Here is a 17,850-nt window from a genome sequence, read left to right on the forward strand (position 1 = left end):
AGATGCTCATTTCGATCTTGTCTGTTCTTGTTGACACATGCACATTGAATGATTCAAGAAACTTTGTAAGCAGGAATGTCAGGTTCAGTCAGAATTTTTTTTTATTAATTATCAGTGTAGAAGACCAGGCTCTGGGATCATGAAACTGTCTTAAACTTTAAGATTGTCTTAAATCAATAAAGTTGCACTTAAATCTTAAGACTGGTTTTAAAGTGGATGACAAAAAAATCACTTAGAGTTAAGATTGGTATTTTGTCTTAAATTTTAAGACTGTCTTAGAGCTGTCTTAACTTTCTAAGACTGTTGCAAAGTTCGTTAAAAATGGCCGCACTGGTTGCATTTTTGAGGCGAGTAAATGAAAATGAGCGTGATGTCCATCGTTGAAGACGTCTGCCCCAACCAAGAAGTGGACAAATCACTTGTTTAAGAAAAAATAATCTGTCGGTAGATCGAAAACACAGGATATTTATGTTGAAAAACATATAAATGACAAAAATTGTCTTGTAGCAAACTATTCACGTTAAAAGTTTGTTTACAGGAAAAGAAATCAAGTCCCTGTGATCGAAAAGTGACACCACTAGCCCAGAAACATTTAGAGTGGGCATATTCAAAAAGGCATAAATAGGACTTCTTGTGTGATCAAAATATCGCAGGATTGATCACCTGATTGATCTTAGTTTGTAAAGTAGATGTTAACATGAAAGTAGCACGTACACGTACTACCGTTTCACAAAAAAGTTACGACTACAGTAGTACAATGTCATGTATTTACTTGACTGAGAATGACAATGTGGAGGAAGAAAACAATCATTACTTGCAGTCTGCATTTGCACACAAATAATGTGCAGTCCGAGCCCGAATTTGAAATTAATTAGAGTTATCCTTCTTTGGTACACACACAGTCGGCCAAAATAGATAAAGGCATTGAATTTGATAAAATTATTCCTTCAATCGCTCTTACATTTCCACTGTCGTTGATTACTACTTTTAAAAAAGGGGGGGGGGGGGGGGTGGCGGTGACAGGGTCAATACATCGAACTTTGCATGTATATGTAATAACAAAAAAAGTTTCTTTTTGATAAAGAAAAGGTGTGTGTGCGTTGCTACATGTATGTGCCTGCGTCACCATTAGTGATCATAAACTAGACGTTTTAGACACTGACTATTTTTTAAGTAATTTATTTTTTCTTATACTAGTGTTACCTCTACTTAGAAGAGTTCATTGTTGCCATAGCAATTTAAGATTCTAGACAAAGTTTTCAGCTAAGACAATCTTGTGATACATTTAAGTTAGCAACCTTAGCTAAGTTCAAATCTTAATTTAAAGTCAAATTGTGACTTAACTTTAAGACAGTTTCATGATCCCAGAGCCAGGTTGAAGTCGTTTTTTCCCCATGATTCTAACCTTGGTCCTAACATTTGAGTATTTAAGATAAGAAATTTCTTACATGAAGAGCTGAAAAGTAATTGAGACCAAAGCTATTTGACTGTAAAGGTTATTTATCAAGGTCATGATAAAGTTTGCCGCAAATAAATTTGGCCATGTTTGGGGGCATGGTGTTTTACACAAACAAGACTTGTCCTATATTAGATTAAATGAAAGTGATGCTGAATTGTGTTTTTGTCCATGTATTTGACCTTGATAAGTATACAACTTTAGTGATAAGTGATGCATGAAATTTGTGTATTTGCAATCTAATTAAAATTAGATGTTGGATCCGCTCGCATACTCACTACACAAACATCTAACAACATCCCGTAGAGGGTCACGTCAGAGGTCAAATTCGATTGACCAATGAAATCACCGCTGGCAAAATCATTGAATGTTTGTTGAAGCCGATAAGTCTAGAGTGATACCGAATTTGACCTCTGACGTAACCCTCTATGGGATGTTTTTAGATGTTTGTGTAGCGAGTATGCAAGCGGATCCAACATCTAATTTTAATTAGATTGTGTATTTTGTAGACCATGATAAATGATGCATTAAATATGTGTATTTTGCAAACCATGATAAATGATGTATTAAATATGTGTATTTTGCAGATCATGGTAATAAAGTTACACAACTTGAAAGTCAGGATGTCAATCTGTATGACACATTGGTAGACCACACCTCCAAACCTGTCCCTAAGCCCCGCCTCTCAATGGGCAGCTCCCCAGAAATGGAGAAGAAAAGTCCCACTGCCTGTAGAAGTAGCCAGGTGTCTGTACAGTATGCCAAGATTGACAAGAGTAAAACAGAAAATGTCCTGGCAAGGTTTGTGTGAAGGAAAGATGCGTCCGTTTTCATAAGATTCTCTTGATTTCATTGGTCACCGTGGTGATCAATTTACAGTTCATTCTCGTTAAACTGTCAGCTTGTGTGATTTGGAAAATATTTCACAACTAAAATTGAAAATTTCTTCCAAACAGAAAGCAACACAAACTTCTGTTAAACAACGATCGTATTTCTTTAATTCTTTTTGAGTTATGTGGATTGTTGGGTTTATTGCTGTCATTTGATCGGTGATCTAAGGTGGTGATTAATTAACAGCTTTGTTGATCACATGGTTTTGAAGGTATACTGAGACATTTGTCATCCTAATATGGATGGAAGTTTTGAAAACAGGATGGAGGTGTACAAATTTGGCTTTATAATGGAGGATTTAAATAGCAGACACACAATCAGAATGACAGATATCGATAGAAGTGAATACTCGGACTTTGTCATGACATGGGTTATTTTTCTTTTTCTTGTGCTGATATAAGTATTTCTTGCTGATACTTCTGAGGAAATTTTCATCAATGGAACTTTTGAAAACTGTGCAAAGTTCTTCTATAAACTTTACATAGAATGTGCAACAGTCACTCGGTGCCTCTTTGTTTTTTTCCCTTGCAATTCTTAGCGAGAGGGAATATGTATTTAGTGATGGGACAATACACCGGTTTCAAAATGTGTGAGTTATTTCCCTTTGGAGAACTCTCGTACATGATAAGGTGCAAAACAAATTGTTTACAATTCATCAATACATAAGTGAATCTGTTCAGTAAATTTCTCATATGCAGTTTCATCACCCGAATACAAACTAAGTAATTTATAAGTATACAGGGAGTAATTAAATACATGGGAATCTTATTATATCACACTATTTCGTTGCTCATACGTATTGTATCCAGGATATTACTTGCAAATATTACATTGTTTTTATGTTTCCACTCTAGTAAAATATTTCTTTTGATAGTATTTTGTATTTCCTACATTTACATATTTAAAGAGAAGCCATATTAATACATTTCATCATGCATCTTCCTCACTGACTGTAGGTCTACTCTGTCCCACTTAGACATTCAAAGTCCCTCTAAATGCACCTCCTACACAGAAGAGCTCTTATCTTGAAACTGACAATTTCCTGTGAGTGTATGTGTAACACTGAGCTTGTAGGCACTCTACAGGCCACATTGTTTTGCTAGGTTGACATGATATTTTATGTGTAGCTTTGCTATCAAGAGAAGAAAGACCCTATTGATTTTGGGGTAAAAGGTCAAGGTCACTATGGGATTTTATAGAAAAAAACTTATATTGACCAATTGTCTTCATTGTGAGGGAAAACCCTACATTGTGAGGGAAAGCCCTGCTTTGTGAGGTAAAGCCCTACATTGTGAGGGAAAATCCTACATTGTGAGGGAATGCCCTACATTGTGAGTCAAAACCCTACATTGTGAGGGAAAGCCCTACATTGTGAGGGAAAACCCTGCTTTGTGAGTGAAAGCCCTACATTATGAGGCAAAGCCCTACTTTTTGGAGCTCTTTTTTTGTCTTTTACATGGAAAGTTTGAAGCAGAATACAATTAAACTTGTATAATTGATGTCAGAGAAAAATTGAAAAGTTGATATGCTGTTTTGCACAAATGATGATCTACCCATATCTCCCATGACACAACAGTGTTAAATCTAGGGTCTAGAGAGGGCACACATATCTTATGTTCTAAAGGGCACTTTTTGTCGCGGCAAGACAATTTCAGGGCACTTCCATAGTAATAGAATGATCATTTAGCCTCTTTAAAAGTTAATGCCTGCTGCCTTGATTTTAAACTTTTCAATCACTTCGTGAAATAAAAAACAATTGTTTATATTGACGGATATTTTAAAAAAAATTATAGAGGAAAAAGGGCATGGCGCAGTTAAAAAGGGCATGGTGCAGTTAAAAAGGGCATGGTGCCAGGCAGAAAGGGTATGGCACAGCGCCATGCTAGTTTGCTTTAGATTTAACACTACAGAAACAACATCAACATATTTAAATTTTATGAAATGGTATCAGTTTAAATCTTTATGCTCTGAATAACTTGCCATACAAAGCAGGCTTCTCTTTGATATAAGCATGATTTCTTATGAAAGATATATATATATATATATTGAGCTAACAAAGGTTCGATATTGACAAACTATTGGTGAATATATGACTTTTTCTACAGAGAAGATGGCAGAAATGCTGTTTCCCAGAAGGCCCCTCCACCTGTGCCCCCGAGACAGTCAACGATTGATGGTGGTGATACGTCGCCTGTACACAGGTATAACTTGGGTAAAAAAAATTCAAGGTGTGCGCAGAGTTGGCAAGTATAAAAGATCTTCAGACTCCCACCAATAGGCAGATTTCAGTCCTCTGCAGCTCTTTACAAATGACTTAGTATTAATCGGACAAAGCCAATCCATAGTTCATGATACTGTAAACCATCTTTTTTTTTTTTGCGAGTGAGAAATTTTCGCTAGAATAGCAAGAGCCTAATCATCCTGAATATTTCTCGAAGCAAACCAGTCCATTAATGTCTCTTACATTTGTTTAAGATAATATCAGTCGTGAAAATTAGTTGCCGTGAACTAGTTTATCACGGGTGAACTAGTTTATCACGGGTAAACCGCGAAATCAATTAGTTGCGAATAAAAGCTGGTTTACAGTATTCTGAATGAATGACTTGTCTGTGAATACAATTGTACATTAAGGGGATTTATTGATTGATTGCATATTGTTTAACGTCCCTCTTGAGAATTTTTCACTCATGGAGACGTCCATTAAGTGGAATTTTTGTTAAGTAGAAGTTTGGTTATTATATAAAAAGATGTTTGTGTAGATAATTAAGAGTCATTTCAAACTATTTAAACATTTGCAGAGCTTACTGAAGGTTTGACCTTCAGGTAACAGATTGTGTCACCACTAAATGATCACACAGGTGTGCAAGACAAATGTTTGATTATCACCATGGAATCAGTAAAAAAAAAAAAACAACTTTCAAAAGTTTTTGTGTCCATAAATTGCAAATATTAAACCCCACAAAAATATTTAGGTTTATAGTAAATTGCTACTTTAAGGCAAGTGTTGGCTACCAAAATTTCCACATTAAGCATAATTCTTCTATGTGAGCCATCTTGATGTTTCCATGCTTATTTGATCTCCAACAGGACCATTCAGGAAGTGTCGATGGAGAGGGATTCTATAACGTTCCAAAATATTCAACCATTCCAGCCTCCGTTTCCGCTACCTCCTGATAATCCCACCCAAGCAAAACCTCAGCCATCCCGACGTTCTGGAAACCGGCAAATAGTGTCCATGTATGATCCTTCCTTTTCCGTGGAGAAATCTCCCAAAATGTGGAGAGCAGCATCCAGTGTTCAGAATCTAAGTTTGACTGACCAGCCCCCCGCTCCGTGTGATGTAAAACCTTTACAGCCAGGTATACTCAGAGTAAAATCTCTAAAACCAGGTATACTCAAATTAAAATCTCTACAGCCAGGTATACTCAGAGTAAAATCTCTACAACCAGGTATACTCAGAGTAAAATCTCTAAAACCAGGTATACTCAAATTAAAATCTCTACAGCCAGGTATACTCAGAGTAAAATCTCTACAGCCAGGTATACTCGGAGTAAAATCTCTAAAACCAGGTATACTCAAATTAAAATCTCTACAGCCAGGTATACTCAGAGTAAAATCTCTACAGCCAGGTATACTCGGAGTAAAATCTCTACAACCAGGTATACTCAGAGTAAAATCTTTACAGCCAGGTATACTCAAAGTAAAACCTCTACAGCAAGGTATAGGCCTTTCCGAAAACGTGAGTTATCTCTCTTTGTATTCTTACATTTAGTGTGAATATGACAACTTCCGGGTAGTAACACAGTCAGACTGCACTGCGCATATATTATATATATAGTTATATTAGTATGGGCGCTGTTCAAAATCGAGAACAGTTGAAATCATTTGTACGAGAGAGTAAGAAAATGTTAATGGAAACAAAAAAGTAATTTCTGATCGAGTCGGGTGTGATTTTTCGGGGGGAGGGGAGAGAATTTTAAGAATTAAATTGGAAATCATGCAGACATTCATTTGTTTACATATGTCTCCAATAACGACTGACATCATTATTTTGTAGGCAATTTTTTTATTACAGATATTTAAAACGTCGAGTGCCTGTGCTGCAAAGATCTTGCATAACATGCCCCCCTCCCCCCTCTTTTAAAAATGAAAAAAAATCAATTAAATTAGGAAATCAACGCTCTCATTGTTTTATCAGGGCTAAAATTATTCCACCACCACCAATCGACTCTTTCAAAAATAAACCAGATTGCAATCTTTGGGTAACTTTCTCCAAAGTACCTGGACGTGCAAATCATATGTACACTGAAGCATGATGCTGGCTTTGTTAATATCAACTGATATGTTTAAAATGCAGTAAAATAGGTAACTAAATAATATTTTTTATTAATTTTGTTCAATATTGCTAGACTGATATATATTATTTTTCATGACCTGTGTGATCCCGGGGGGGGGGGGGGGGGGGGGGGGCATATTCTCAAATGTACTCTCTGGGGGATAGGTAAGTTTACACCCACCCAACCACCCACCCCACCCCCAATATAATGCTTTTGACGTCTCTGTATCTTCCCTCTTTTATTCGTTTTAGCCCCCTTGAAATCTACTTGATTATGTATAGGCACGTATCGTGTCATAACAGAAATTGCAATGACAGATTTAGACACCCCCTTTCGCCACAAATTTACAAAATAATTTGAGTAAAACTTCAAATATTTTACTCAAAATGGCTGTATTTACAGGTACATACTCTTGCCGACTATAAATTGAGGGCGTTCAATTATACGTTATTTTATTTTCAAAGCATAGCAAGTCTAAATGTCAGTTTAAAGATGGTTTGTGACGACGAATTTCTTTATGGTTATACTTGTATTTGAAACTGTATAAAATTTGTGGGCAGACAGCTGGAAATCTGTCAGTGGCCTCTGTTTCATTTACAAGTACAGGCTGGGTTAAATTTTACTCGCCAATCAAAGGAGATGGACATTTTCAGAATCTAGAGGTGTAAGTCCGACATACCTAGACATACACCGTGGCAGAACTTTTATCGCTGAATGTACTACATTGGTATTGAACTTCTGATATTTTATTATAAATCTAACCATATTAAATCATGGGCTAAAGATCCTGAGGAAATGTATGCAATATATGATATATACTAATTTCAGTTATAAAACACGTGAAATCCTGGGAAATGGGGGGGGGGGGGGGGGTTAGTTAGAATAATCTAACTGTGTCTCGGGACAGGTCTGTCGTAGGAAATTACATCAGTTTAACGATAGAACATTCTATCGGGGGGGGGGGGGTCCTCCTCTACTTACAACATTAATTTTCTATTATTTTTACACGCAAAGTTGGTTATCTTCACGTGTATGAAGTAAACCTATGCATTGAGAATTTTTATTAACGTTAACATATTTGTTGGCGTGATTACTGTAAAATTATACAGCAATATATTTGCGGCCTTCTGCACTGTTGATAATGACGCTTCTCGAATATACTACCCGGAAGTCTTAACCTACTGTTACGCAAGCGCACTATGTTCCGGATCAAGGAAAGATAACTCATGTTTTCGGATAGACCTATACTCAAAGTAAAATCTCTACAGCTAGGTATACTCAAAGTAAAATCTCTACAGCTAGGTATACTCAAAGTAAAATCTCTACAGCCAGGTATACTCAAAGTAAAATCTCTACAGCCAGGTATACTCAAAGTAAAATCTCTACAGCCAGGTATACTCAGTGTAAAACCTCTACAGGCAGGTATACTCAAAGTAAAATCTCTACAGCCAGGTATACTCAAAGTAAAATCTCTACAAAATAAAGAAGTATAAAAAGCACATATAGGTAAAACAATGATTTATAAAGACCAAATTATTTGCATACTCAGGTGACTGTTAAGGCTCATGGGCCTCTTGTATTTTTAGTGCAACGAAAAGTGGTATGTATTGAATAGAATATTCACTTTATACAGTTCATTTTCTAATTTGTCTCTAATCATTGTTGATTGATTTGTAGGATATATGGCCATGGCAAATTCTCCTGTTCAAAGTCCAAAGGTGAGTGCATGACTTTCCCATTCATAAAAGACTGGATATTGAACAATATTGCCTTCAGTTAAGATTGATATAACAATTCAACAGTCCAAGAAACATGATATTCGTGAATTGATGAACCAAAACAAAAGTTCGTAATTGTTTTAATGCATTTAATAATATATCCACATTCTTACATGATTTTCTTTAGGATATCAGTGTTTCTCAATAATGTATAATTTTTCGTGACACTTCGCATAAATTCATTTGCATCTGCCTGAGGACAAAGTAGAATGCACAATATTGTTGATGTATTGCTACGATAAATCTGTCTTTCATGTTTGGTACCAAAGCTGTCCGTAAATGGAGTTTTAATAGCGAAGGTAATCACACTATGCGGAACACGCAGGTGGTTGAGAAATTATTTCTTTGATTATCAAACTATGAAAAATGAAGTACAATTTCTAAATAAACATTATTTAATTGTTTACCGCTGGCTTCGATACAGGGTATTCACCTGTATTGATGTCGCTAGATCTATCGAAGCGTGATCAGTCAAGCGTCTGTAATCCCCAAACAGACCAGGAAATTTACATGGTGACTGCCTCAGGCAGTCAAGGTGTGAATGGCTTATTATTTTGAGAATCACTATTGAATAATTAGGGGTTTATTACGTTTTCGTCGGAATTTTTACAACGTAATACCGAGTCCCGGCATCTTAGGACAACGTAATAACGAGGTCTATTTTATATAGGTTTGTTAAGAAATGGTTTTGTGCTTTTAAATTCCAACGTAATATGCGGACTAACGTATTAAAGGGGGAACGTAATAATGGGGTTCCACTGTATTGCATATGCGACAAGAAGTTGAAAAAATTGAAGGACTTGCCATCTTATGTTCACAGCCATCGTTGTTTTCATCTACCACATGTTTAGAATGAAAACTGCATTTTGATTGATTCCAGTGTATGACTTTGACCCATAAAATTCGGATTCCTGATCCTGAAATTTAGATATAAGTACATTCGGCAAGGGTACGTAATCACAAAACTTTGACTTGTGAGGATGGAGCTAATGTTGCCTGAACATTGTTTTGTAGATAATGTCGTCTGTAAATAAATATTTCTTATTATATTGTTGAATAAAATGCATTAAAAATTGATGTTTGCATTTGTACAGAAAAACAATTATTTGAGGGTCCTCATTTTTGTTGGATTCATCATGCAAAAAAAAAAACCAAACCGAAAAAAACCCCAAAAAACCGAGAACCAGGGTTTTGATTCCTGAACCGAACCAAAAAATGTCTGAACCATGATAGCCCTAATAAAAAGCACACTGGTAACACAATGATTTCTAAAGACCAAACATGAACATACTCAGGTGACTGTTAAGGTCCATGGGCCTCTTGTTATAATTAGCATGAATAATAGATGGGATTTTGTAATTGTAGATGTAATTTAAAAGGAGAAATAATGGAATAGGGTGTTGAGATACTTATAGCAAATTTTTCATTGATTTTAGCAATAAAAAAATGTAGAGGGGGGGGGGGATAAACTCGCCCAGTTGTAATACATATAGTAACAGATATAAAAATTGTAAATGTACTGCAACACTGATTGCTGTAATTTATGATTGCATCAAAAAGTTGTTGATCTGCAATTGTGCTAAATTTAGAATAAGCTAGATAATTGCACCTACAGTAATAATGCAAAGGAGTTATGAATGAAAGTATTACTAGAAAAGGAGCTCACAGGTGGTGTATGTGTAAAGTTGTAGAAATACATATACGTAGTAAATGTACAGGTAACATATGAATTAAAATGATTTTCAGTACATTTTATGTGCATCGCAAATGCGATTTTGTTTCATGATCCAATATCATTTCTGTTTCAGCCAAATCGACCTGTAAAACCTCAGAGAAAAAAGAAAGCATTAAGCCCTGTACCTAAGAGAAGCAATTCGCCAAAGTCAAGTCCAGAAAGAAAAGAAAATGCCCCACCAACCAGCTGTCAAAGTTCTGTAGATAGTGTAAAACTTAACACAGGAAGTGATGTCACAAAGCAATCAACAAAATCAAAAGAAAGCAACTTTTCATCTTTTACAGAAGAGGCTGCACCTGCCCCGTGTGATAATTCTAAAGATTGTAAGGATGCTGGGGAAACATTAAATGATGACAAAGTGAAAGAACTGGCTGAAAACAAAGCGATAAATGTTGATCAATCCGATTTGGATGTTAATGTGAGTAAGAATGACACAAAAGATGATGTCGAACCAACACTGGAATATGAAGTAATGTCACAAGTAAAGCGCCCAGACACGATGGGAAAAGGTACAGATGTACAAAGCCAGAGTTCTTCCCTAGACAGAATGGATGTTATTGATACTTACCAAATTGCTTCGGATGTAACGAGGAAAAGTTCAATGGACAGAAAAGATGTGATTGACACGTACCAAATTGCTGCTCATGTTGGAGGTAAAGGGGATTCTATCGACAGGAAAGACGTGATTGACACGTACCAATTAGCAGGGGAAGTAGCTATACTGAAGGAGGAGGACATGTTGCCAACACCGTGTCCTGCTGGAGTAAACGAGGAAGGTGTGGAAGTTAAGGAATCGGCCACGGCTGAAAATAAGAACACTAGTAAGGACTTTGGTTTGATTCCTGAGGAGACAGGCGTGCAGTATGAAAACAATGCTTCTGTCATAACAGCATGGGGAGGAAGAGAAGATGCAGTAGCAGAGGAAGGGACACAGTATGAAAATAATGCCTCTGTGTCTAGAATGAGTTTTCCAAATCACCTGAGAGATTCGAAAGGATTCACACCAATGAGAGAATCAAAAGGATTTTCACCCCTTAGAGATTCACAAGTATTTGAGACAAAAAATATGGACGGGGATTCAAAAAATGAAGAAAATCCATATGATGCTACTCTTTTTCAGCAGTCTAAAATTGTACAAGATTCTGAGAACATTCCAAATGCTCAAAGTAGACGACCAAATAGTGACATTCCAAAGAGTGAAGATGGACCAAATAAAAATGTGGAGGAGGAAAGTAAGGAAACTTCTGAAGTGGAGTATGTAAATAGCTGTGATAGAAATTCTAACATTCCGAAAGAACTAGAAGATGGCGCTCCTGCAGCAGAAGTGATATATGATGTACCAATGGGTCATCCTCCAAGAAAGATAGACATTCCAAAACCAGCTGCTAGAAAGCTAGTAGACAAGAGTCCCAGTGCTGAAAAACCAGACATTCCAAAGAAACCCAAGCCCTCACTTGTTCCAAAACCCTCGTTAAAAAGTGATAAACAAAACTTGGTTAGTGCTACAAAGAAAGATAACTGTGATGTTCCAGTCTGTGATATTACTGGTGGGGAGTATGTGACTCTAACAGCACCTCATCCGAAGGAAAAGTCTGAGAGGTTGTCTAACGGGGTTCGTGAACCAAAAGAAGATACAGGACAAGGTATTGCATCATAGTGAAACTGATGTATTTTACCTTTATCACCATCTTTCAATGTTGCCTTTGTTGAAATGTTGATATTAGATAGTTTTATTCTCATATTCAGCAAAGCTTACTTGTTTAAATGGTTGTTCTTGCTTTAATTTTGATTCATGAAAGTATTTTCTTCTTAACAGAAATAAATTTGATACATGAATGTATGCATTAGTAAATGGCGTCAGGTGGGTTGCACTTTTCTACTTTTGATAAAGGTATAAAGCCGCCAGGGTCCTTGGAATTCGGTAAGAGGAGACAGACGGAGGGAATACCACTGACCCCCACTGGATACACACAGCCCCCCACACCCGACTTTCCCCCTCCATCACCACACACAGCCTTGGTGGGCATTGAAGAAAGAATGGCTGTTATTGATGTAAGTCTTGTGTAGTGACAGGAAATCTGACCTGGACATGGCCAGATCTTGATAAACAAAGGGACTTCAGACTTCTCTGTTCAGACCCAGTACATAATGGGGAAAAATCAAATGATGTTAGAAAAAAATGTTGCAATTTGTTTTTTACCTCTGATAGATGAATAGTCTGTCTGTAAGATCATTTCATCTTGAGGAGATTTATCAACCAATGTTGACTATTTCTCTTCAGTCTTAGATATCAGTTGTAGTATGTATGTTGAATAGTTATGTTGAGGCCAGCACTTCTAGTGAGCCTATGCAGTAGATGTTTTTTGTACCATTTATGAATTTTTTAGACATCATTTATCACATTTGATTACTAAAACTACAGCATCAAGTTGCATCCAATGTTCTGCTTTAGAGGATCTGTGAAACCAGCTATTGATTAATACCAAACTCTATAGGATGATTATTGACATGACTGTCAAATTTTACAATGTATACGTCTCATGATTATTTGTTTTAGAAGTTTGACTGTCAAATCTGACAAAATATATGTCTCTGACATGATTGTTTGTTTTAGAAGTAGCCGTAATGATAATCTCATAGCACAGCAATATAAATAGAACGCAGTTGCTTCTCGGTATCCTGAAGGCGAGGCCCAGCATCCAGGACATTTTTCAGGATGTCAGCAGTCATTGCCCTTATCAGATTTCTCTATATTTGGACCATGATTGTATCTCAGATTTCGAGACACTTGTACTAAAGTTTGACAATGTAGAATAATCTCAGCATAGAAACCTTTTTGTTTTAGTCAAAACACCATTTGAGTCTCTTCATGTGTAGGTAAAAGTAGGTACATGTATTAACTTGGCCCCACTGCAAATGCTTGTTGAACTGACATCTGTCAGACAGAAGTGATTGTTTAAATCAACATGTCATCTCTGCACCTTATAGCTAAGAAGATGGGTAAGATAACTGAAATATACGATGCTTGCTAACTGATTATACCTGTACATCACCTGTATTTGCCTCTGTGAATGTCCAGTTCTGTATTGCAAGAGCAAAAAAAAAAAAAAACTTCCCAGCATGAAGATCCCTGTATAATATGCACCAAAATTAGAAAACAAGTTACATTCCCAATGTTTTTATCTTTAATATCTTTACCAGTTGAAATGACAGCCATTTCCTCATGAATATGAACAATGTGCATATCAATTTTGACAAATATAGCAAGAAGGCACATGCTGCAACGGCTGGGTGTATCCTGATAGAAATAGAAGTAAAATGTAAATATGTAAAATAAATTCCATTTTTGAAAATACATGAGGGTATGAACAGCAATGCGTCACTACACGACAGTATGAACAGCAATGCGTCACTACACGAGGGTATGAACAGCAATGCTTTACACCAGCATATTTTTCATAAAATGCTAACGCGCTTCATAGAGAATGCTAGTGTAAAACATCACAGTTCATGTCCTAACTGAATGAATATTGGGAAAGGTGCCTACCCAAGGTCGTTGTATTGTAAAGTGGACCGAACATGCAAGGCTCGCTTCTTTGCAATGACCATCGGTGGGCATATTTCCCAATATTTAGGCAATTGGCCTTTTCTTACATCTTTTTTTTCAAATTCCATGCACCTCTTATTGTAGAACCTGTGCTCATTTGTTTACATTATCAGTAACACACGAAGTGTTTACATCCATTATTATTTGTAAAATTAAAATGTCTGCATTCAAATACATATAGATATTAAGCACTTCTGATAGCTATTACAAAAAACATGCACTAAAATAAAGAATTAAGCACTACATGTTATTAATTGAAAAGGGAATTAATTGTTTTAAGTCTCTACTCATCACTAAGCTCTGACGTAATTATTTACACTTCTCAGGCATTTGATCACAGCTTTACGTGTTTTATTTTTTGAAGAAGTCAGTCAACTTTAACTATCTTGGCAATCTGTCAGAATTGTCTTCATTTTCCCCAGCTGTTTCAAGCTTGTTCAACTTTTTTAGATCTTTTTCTGTTGTACTCAAATAACGTTGTAGAAATGAAGACAGCTGGCAGCATTAGATGACCAACATTTGATCTGCCAGTACTTATATTTCTTATACAACAATCATCTAAGTCCCATGTTCAGGTGACAGAACTACCCAAGCTTGTCATTATAAACTATTACTGCTTGAATCTGTCCAAGAACACTTATTATGTTGATGTGCTGACAACAATAAAGAGCTTAAAGCAAATTCAAAATTTGTTTCCCAAAAAAATTGTCTGAAAAGTGAAGTGTCCAGATTGATGATGTCTGGGTTATAATACTTTGAAAATTAGTCACCTGCTCAAGAACCCCTATGACACAATTTTTGAAATAATATGCAAGTATCCTCATATAGTATAGAATCAATTTGGTCCATACCATGACCCAGGGTTAGATTGGGCCACAAGAGAGGGTAACCATGACCCAGGGTTAGATGGGGCCACAAGAGAGGCTAACCATGACCCAGGGTTAGATGGGGCCACAAGAGAGGGTAACCATGACCCAGGGTTAGATGGGGCCACAAGAGAGGGTAACCGTGACCCAGGGTTAGATGGGGCCACAAGAGGGGATAACCATGATCGAGGGTTAGATGGGGCCACAAGAGGGGGTAACCATGACCCAGGGTTAGGTAGGGCCACACAAGGGGGGTAACTACATGGGAAAATGCAATAGCTCAGATAAGTGATGATGAGGTCCATGGGCATTTTGTTGCATCTATGATGTGTTATTCATCCTAGAATAGGTCCAGATTACATAATTCATGTACTTAAACCATATAAGGAAAAACTATTGACTAAAAGCTCTGATCTGATGTATTAACTAACATGAATAGATACAATATATTGTTATGGGAGATTATATTGCTTATTGAAGTAGGGGCAGTGGGGACATTAAGGAACAGAGGCAGTTATTGGGGTGAATACAGTTGTGTGTGTGCATTTTAACTCATAACATATACAATGTATTTAGACTTGAGCTATCCTTTCAGTCTGTGTAACTATTAGTAATTCTGAAGCATTTAAGAGATTTTTAAATTTACATTGTAGTTCATACCTTTAACTTTTGAAAAAAGTCAGAATGCTTTTGATTTTAAGAGAGAATTGTCATTGACATTTACTCAAATATTCTAAAACACTGAGTCATTTTAATAACTTTGATAACTTTGAATTATTTATTGTATATGTATATATACATACATGTATATATAAAAGTGAATTTTATTAGACTAATAGCATGCCATGTAACAAATCACAAGTTCATTAAAAAATCAAACTCAAGATTTTGATTATTTTTTCAGGGTTCAGTGTTTTGGTGGGATTCTCACTCCTCTTGGCTAAAAAATTAGAATTCCCATTCACAGTTTTATTACTAGAAAAAATGTGAATTTATTTTTCAGCTTGAGAATATTTTTAGTTGGGGAGCATTCAACTTTCTAAATACATGATAAGAGTGTAAACCGACAACAGAAATTGAAATTTTTATTATGCAAAGAGAAAAATTACAGTTTTAGGTCACCTGAGTCATTGAGATGATCTTTTGCTGTCAGTTTTGTCTGTTGTTCATTGTAAACTTTTAAACATTTTCAGCTTCTTCTCAACCAATTTTAGGATATAGCATCATTCTATGGTTTAAACAAAACTTGTGACTATGCTTGATCCTACCCCCTAGGGGTCTGAGGGATGTGGTCGAATTCTAGGGGTCTGAGGGATGTGGTCGAATTTTAGGGGTCTGAGGGATGTGGTCAAAACCATCAAATTAATGTGGGTCTGAGGGATGTGGTTGATTTCTAGGGGTTTGAGGGATGTTGTCAAAACCATCAAATTAATTAATGTAATCTACAAAATTCTTCTTTACTTCTGGACATGAAGCATTCAAACTATTAGCATAGTTATAATTAGCAATGAGCCCTTTACCAAAGCTGAAATTCATGACCTCTGGTTTCAGGAAGTATAAGAATGGAGAAGTATAAAAGCACACAAGTGACACAATATGATTTCTATAGAGTAAAAGATATGTATACTTGGGTGACCGTTAAGGCCCATGGGCCTCTTGTTGAAATAGTAGTTTGCCAATATTAATTTTAATGAGAAAAATACGGAAGAAGGGGGGGGGGGGCGCACATGACCCAGTGGTCAGGTGCCAGTGTTTTTTGGCTTCCAGTTTCAGTTATACACTTTCAAGGATGCTATTTTAAACAAAGATCTTGATTGGTATTGATAAGAGATGGTTGTATGTAAGAACTTTCAGGTGTTTATGTCAGGTGCATGACCACTATACGGAATTCTTAGCAGCTGTGAACTTATTGATCATTAATATGCATATAAATTCATTTGCTAGATTACATTTTCATTGTGACCCTGATACTGTATTTTTGTCCGAGTCAATTTGTAGAGGGGGGGGGGGGGGGGTACGAGAAGACATTTGCTTTAATGGTCTGTTTCTAAGAAACTGTTAACCCCTCATACTTGCAGTTTTTATGAAGTAAATATTTTTGGAAATACATGAGGGTATGAAACAGTGCAGTTCATACCTTCATGTATTTTATGGTTATTCAACATTCTACTTTTCATTTCTGTTGGAATTCTGCCAGTTTCCAAGTAGAGATCTTCTGTGTTGGAGGTGCATTTGATGTGGGATTTTATACTCCTAGATGGGACAGAGCACACTTACAGTCAGTGGGGAAGAAAATTAATAAAAAAATATTATTGATAAAGATATATGTAATAGTAAGAAATGTAAAAGACTATTGAAAAAGAAATTATAAAACACAATGTCATAAAATATTGATATTTGTTAAGATTTTCTTATGGTTTCTTGACTCTCTGAATACTGATTGCTTACTTATTTTGTGTATCAATCAAATTCAGGTAAAATTCTGTAGATATCAGTAGCCATCATGTGGAATCACAATGTAGTGGCAGGCATTTGTCTCACTACATGTACAAGTTAGAGGGGCTATTTCCCTTAGGATGCATCTCATAACTTATGTATTGTTCAGTAGTTTGCTTTTGTTACATATTATTATTTTTTAGATTTCATAACCAGACGATAATAATATGTCAGAGTCCCTATCAATTGGATTTTAGAACGACTTCATAAAACATACTCTATAACAATTCCATTAGTATCAATCTGATTAAAATCAGATCCTAGAATAGGCTCACAATCGCTATAATAGGATCTGACATAACCCCATTGGGGGTCATGTCCACATGACCTTTTGCTTGGAATATTCATGAGAACTATCAGCCAGTCAAATTGCGCCATACAGACAATGATGGCTATTCAGACGGTTCCCGGCAATTCGTAAACAAATTGCAGTAATCGCTTTCCCATGAAGTTTATTGCACACTATAAAATTGTATATTCTCACATAAGGAATTTTAAACTTTCGCAATAATGCCTAATCTATTCCGTCCTACAAACAACAAAACGTACGAGATAAAATGCACCCAAATCAAATTAATTGTGAATTGCGATTTATGTATGAATAGGGATGGGTACGATTTGAATAGTTTTCAAAATAGTTTACTTAATGAACGCGAGAAATATAACATCAGTCGACGTAAACGG

At 36.1% G+C, this 17,850-nt stretch overlaps 1 protein-coding gene across 13 annotated transcripts in view; it reads left to right on the forward strand.

Annotated features, from left to right (window-relative positions):
- LOC125683020 (ankyrin repeat and sterile alpha motif domain-containing protein 1B-like) overlaps positions 1-17,850 on the forward strand; it is a 92,675-nt gene that overhangs the window by 15,305 nt on the left and 59,520 nt on the right. For all 13 annotated transcript variants that reach the window (XM_056142060.1, XM_056142062.1, XM_056142066.1 and 10 more), the window contains exons 7-12: positions 2,044-2,257; positions 4,453-4,548; positions 5,435-5,706; positions 8,362-8,402; positions 10,271-11,840; positions 12,089-12,249. In XM_056142060.1, coding sequence (XP_055998035.1) covers positions 2,044-2,257; positions 4,453-4,548; positions 5,435-5,706; positions 8,362-8,402; positions 10,271-11,840; positions 12,089-12,249 — 2,354 coding nt within the window. The remainder of the gene's footprint in view (positions 1-2,043; positions 2,258-4,452; positions 4,549-5,434; positions 5,707-8,361; positions 8,403-10,270; positions 11,841-12,088; positions 12,250-17,850) is intronic.

This window comes from Ostrea edulis, chromosome 6 (genome assembly GCF_947568905.1).
Source record: "Ostrea edulis chromosome 6, xbOstEdul1.1, whole genome shotgun sequence".
NCBI classification, from domain to species: Eukaryota; Metazoa; Mollusca; class Bivalvia; order Ostreida; family Ostreidae; genus Ostrea; species Ostrea edulis.